This window comes from Egretta garzetta, unplaced genomic scaffold, assembly GCF_000687185.1.
Source record: "Egretta garzetta isolate BGI_Z169 unplaced genomic scaffold, ASM68718v1 scaffold908, whole genome shotgun sequence".
In the NCBI taxonomy this organism is placed as follows: Eukaryota; Metazoa; Chordata; class Aves; order Pelecaniformes; family Ardeidae; genus Egretta; species Egretta garzetta.
This window is the reverse complement of record NW_009260630.1, coordinates 13,753-15,469: the sequence shown is the minus strand read 5'-3', so window position 1 is coordinate 15,469 and position 1,717 is coordinate 13,753. Positions and strand designations below refer to the sequence as shown.

Sequence of the window (1,717 nt, the reverse complement as noted above, 5' to 3'; positions counted from 1 at the left end):
GCAGGGCCGTGTGGCGGCCATCACCAGCGCTGTTCGGCTACAGGTTCCTCTCAGGCAGGACTACGGCACCAAGGTCAACCTGTTCTCCCACTTGCACCAGTACAGCCGGAAGAAGCCACTGACGCAGCAGATGAGGTATGCGGCCGCCCCGGCCCCTGGCAGTCGTTTGGCTCTGCCTCAGCTGGCCTGGCTGCAGAACGGCCCTCGCGAAGGGATGTCCTGGTCCTGCGTGGGGGATAGGCTCCGTGGGGTGGAGGGGGGGACCCTTCCGCTCACGGGGGTTGGGTGTCCTGCCCGTGGGGCGAGGGGGAGCCGCCCCCGGGCAGTGCGGGGACACCAGAGAAGGGGCTGGGGGGTTCGCCTGACGCCTCAGGCCACAGAGCAAGTAGGGGCAGGATGGACGGCTCCCTTCTTTGGCCACCCCTCGGGTTGTTCGGCCGGGAGCCTGGCCCCAGGTTGGTTGTTCCTGGGCTGCAGTGCTGACAGCTCTCTCGCGTTTGTCCCTGCAGCATCCCCTCCACGGTCATTCACCCGGCTGTCGTGCGCCTCGGCCTCCAGTACTCCCAGGGCATCATCAACGGCTCCAACGCCCGTTGCATCGCCCTGCTGGAAGTCTTCAAACAGGTATGCGAGCAGCTACCCATGGCCGCCAGGCAGCAAGGGCATTGCACCCGGCGCGGGCATCCCCGCCTGTCCCCTTACCGGGGCTGTACCTGTGCTCGGTCATCTTCAGCCCCTTCCTTCCGACCGTGCTGGGCCCTGCTGCTCTCCTGGTCTGGCGCTGATGCAGATTTGAGATCCTGGAGCTCCCCTTTGCCCTCCCTGCAAAAGCGTGTCGAGCTGCACGGCACACGCTTGCGCCTGGTCTGCAGCCTCCTGGGCAAGGGTGGCCACGGGCGGTGCCTGGCCAGAAGGGCAGGAGCCCTGACCGCACGCTCTCTTCCTTCTCGTCTCAGCTGATCCGGGATTACTCGACTCCCCCCAACGAGGAGCTGTCACGGGACCTGGTGGCCAAGCTGAAGCCACACATCAGGTGAGGGCTTCTGGTACTGGAGCAGAGGGACTGAAGCTCTGCTGAGTGTGGTCCATCGGTCACCTCTCCGGGGTAGTGTCCACCCAAATTTGGGATGACTTTCCCAGTGCTCTGGGTGCTGCCTCCCTGCCCACCATCCCCAGCCCAGCTGCACCCTCCCTGTTCGTCTCCCTGCCCCCCAGCTAAGCCCATTTCTTCTCTGCAGCTTCCTGAACCAGTGCCGACCCCTCTCAGCCAGCATGGGCAATGCCATTAAGTTCCTCAAGAAGGAGATTTCGTGCCTACCCGACACCCTGAGAGAGGAGGAGGTGAGCGGCCTCGCGCAGGCAGCAGGCTCCAGCCCTCTGGCCGCCGGCACCGGGGTGGAGGGACGGCAGGGAGAGGTGGTGGGGTGCCGACTGGGAGCAGCGCTGCGGTGAAGCTGGAAGACTTGGCCATCAGTGTTGCCAGCCACGGCCTGAGTGGGGACCGCGTCCCGGCCTGCTGCCCCAAAGGGGCCGGGGTGTGCCGCGGCAGGGGCTGGGCTGTTAGCGTTGCCGGGCTGGTAGGACTGGAGCTCGTCAGGGGCGCGGAGGTAAAACGGGAGAGGCTGCAGCAGGTACACGTGGTCTCAGTGACCGCAGCACTGCACCGCAGGCCTGGCCCGCGTCCAGCATTGCGCCCGCGTCCAGCAGCGGATGGAGG

At 66.1% G+C, this 1,717-nt stretch overlaps 1 protein-coding gene across 1 annotated transcript in view; it reads left to right on the top strand.

The window, feature by feature from the left end:
• EIF2B4 (eukaryotic translation initiation factor 2B subunit delta) overlaps window positions 1-1,717 on the top strand; it is a gene marked incomplete at its 5' end in the record, with an annotated part of 7,303 nt that overhangs the window by 1,163 nt on the left and 4,423 nt on the right. The window contains 4 exons of the mRNA XM_035900949.1: window positions 5-135; window positions 510-624; window positions 957-1,033; window positions 1,239-1,341. Of these exons, the coding sequence (XP_035756842.1) occupies window positions 5-135; window positions 510-624; window positions 957-1,033; window positions 1,239-1,341 (426 nt within the window). The remainder of the gene's footprint in view (window positions 1-4; window positions 136-509; window positions 625-956; window positions 1,034-1,238; window positions 1,342-1,717) is intronic.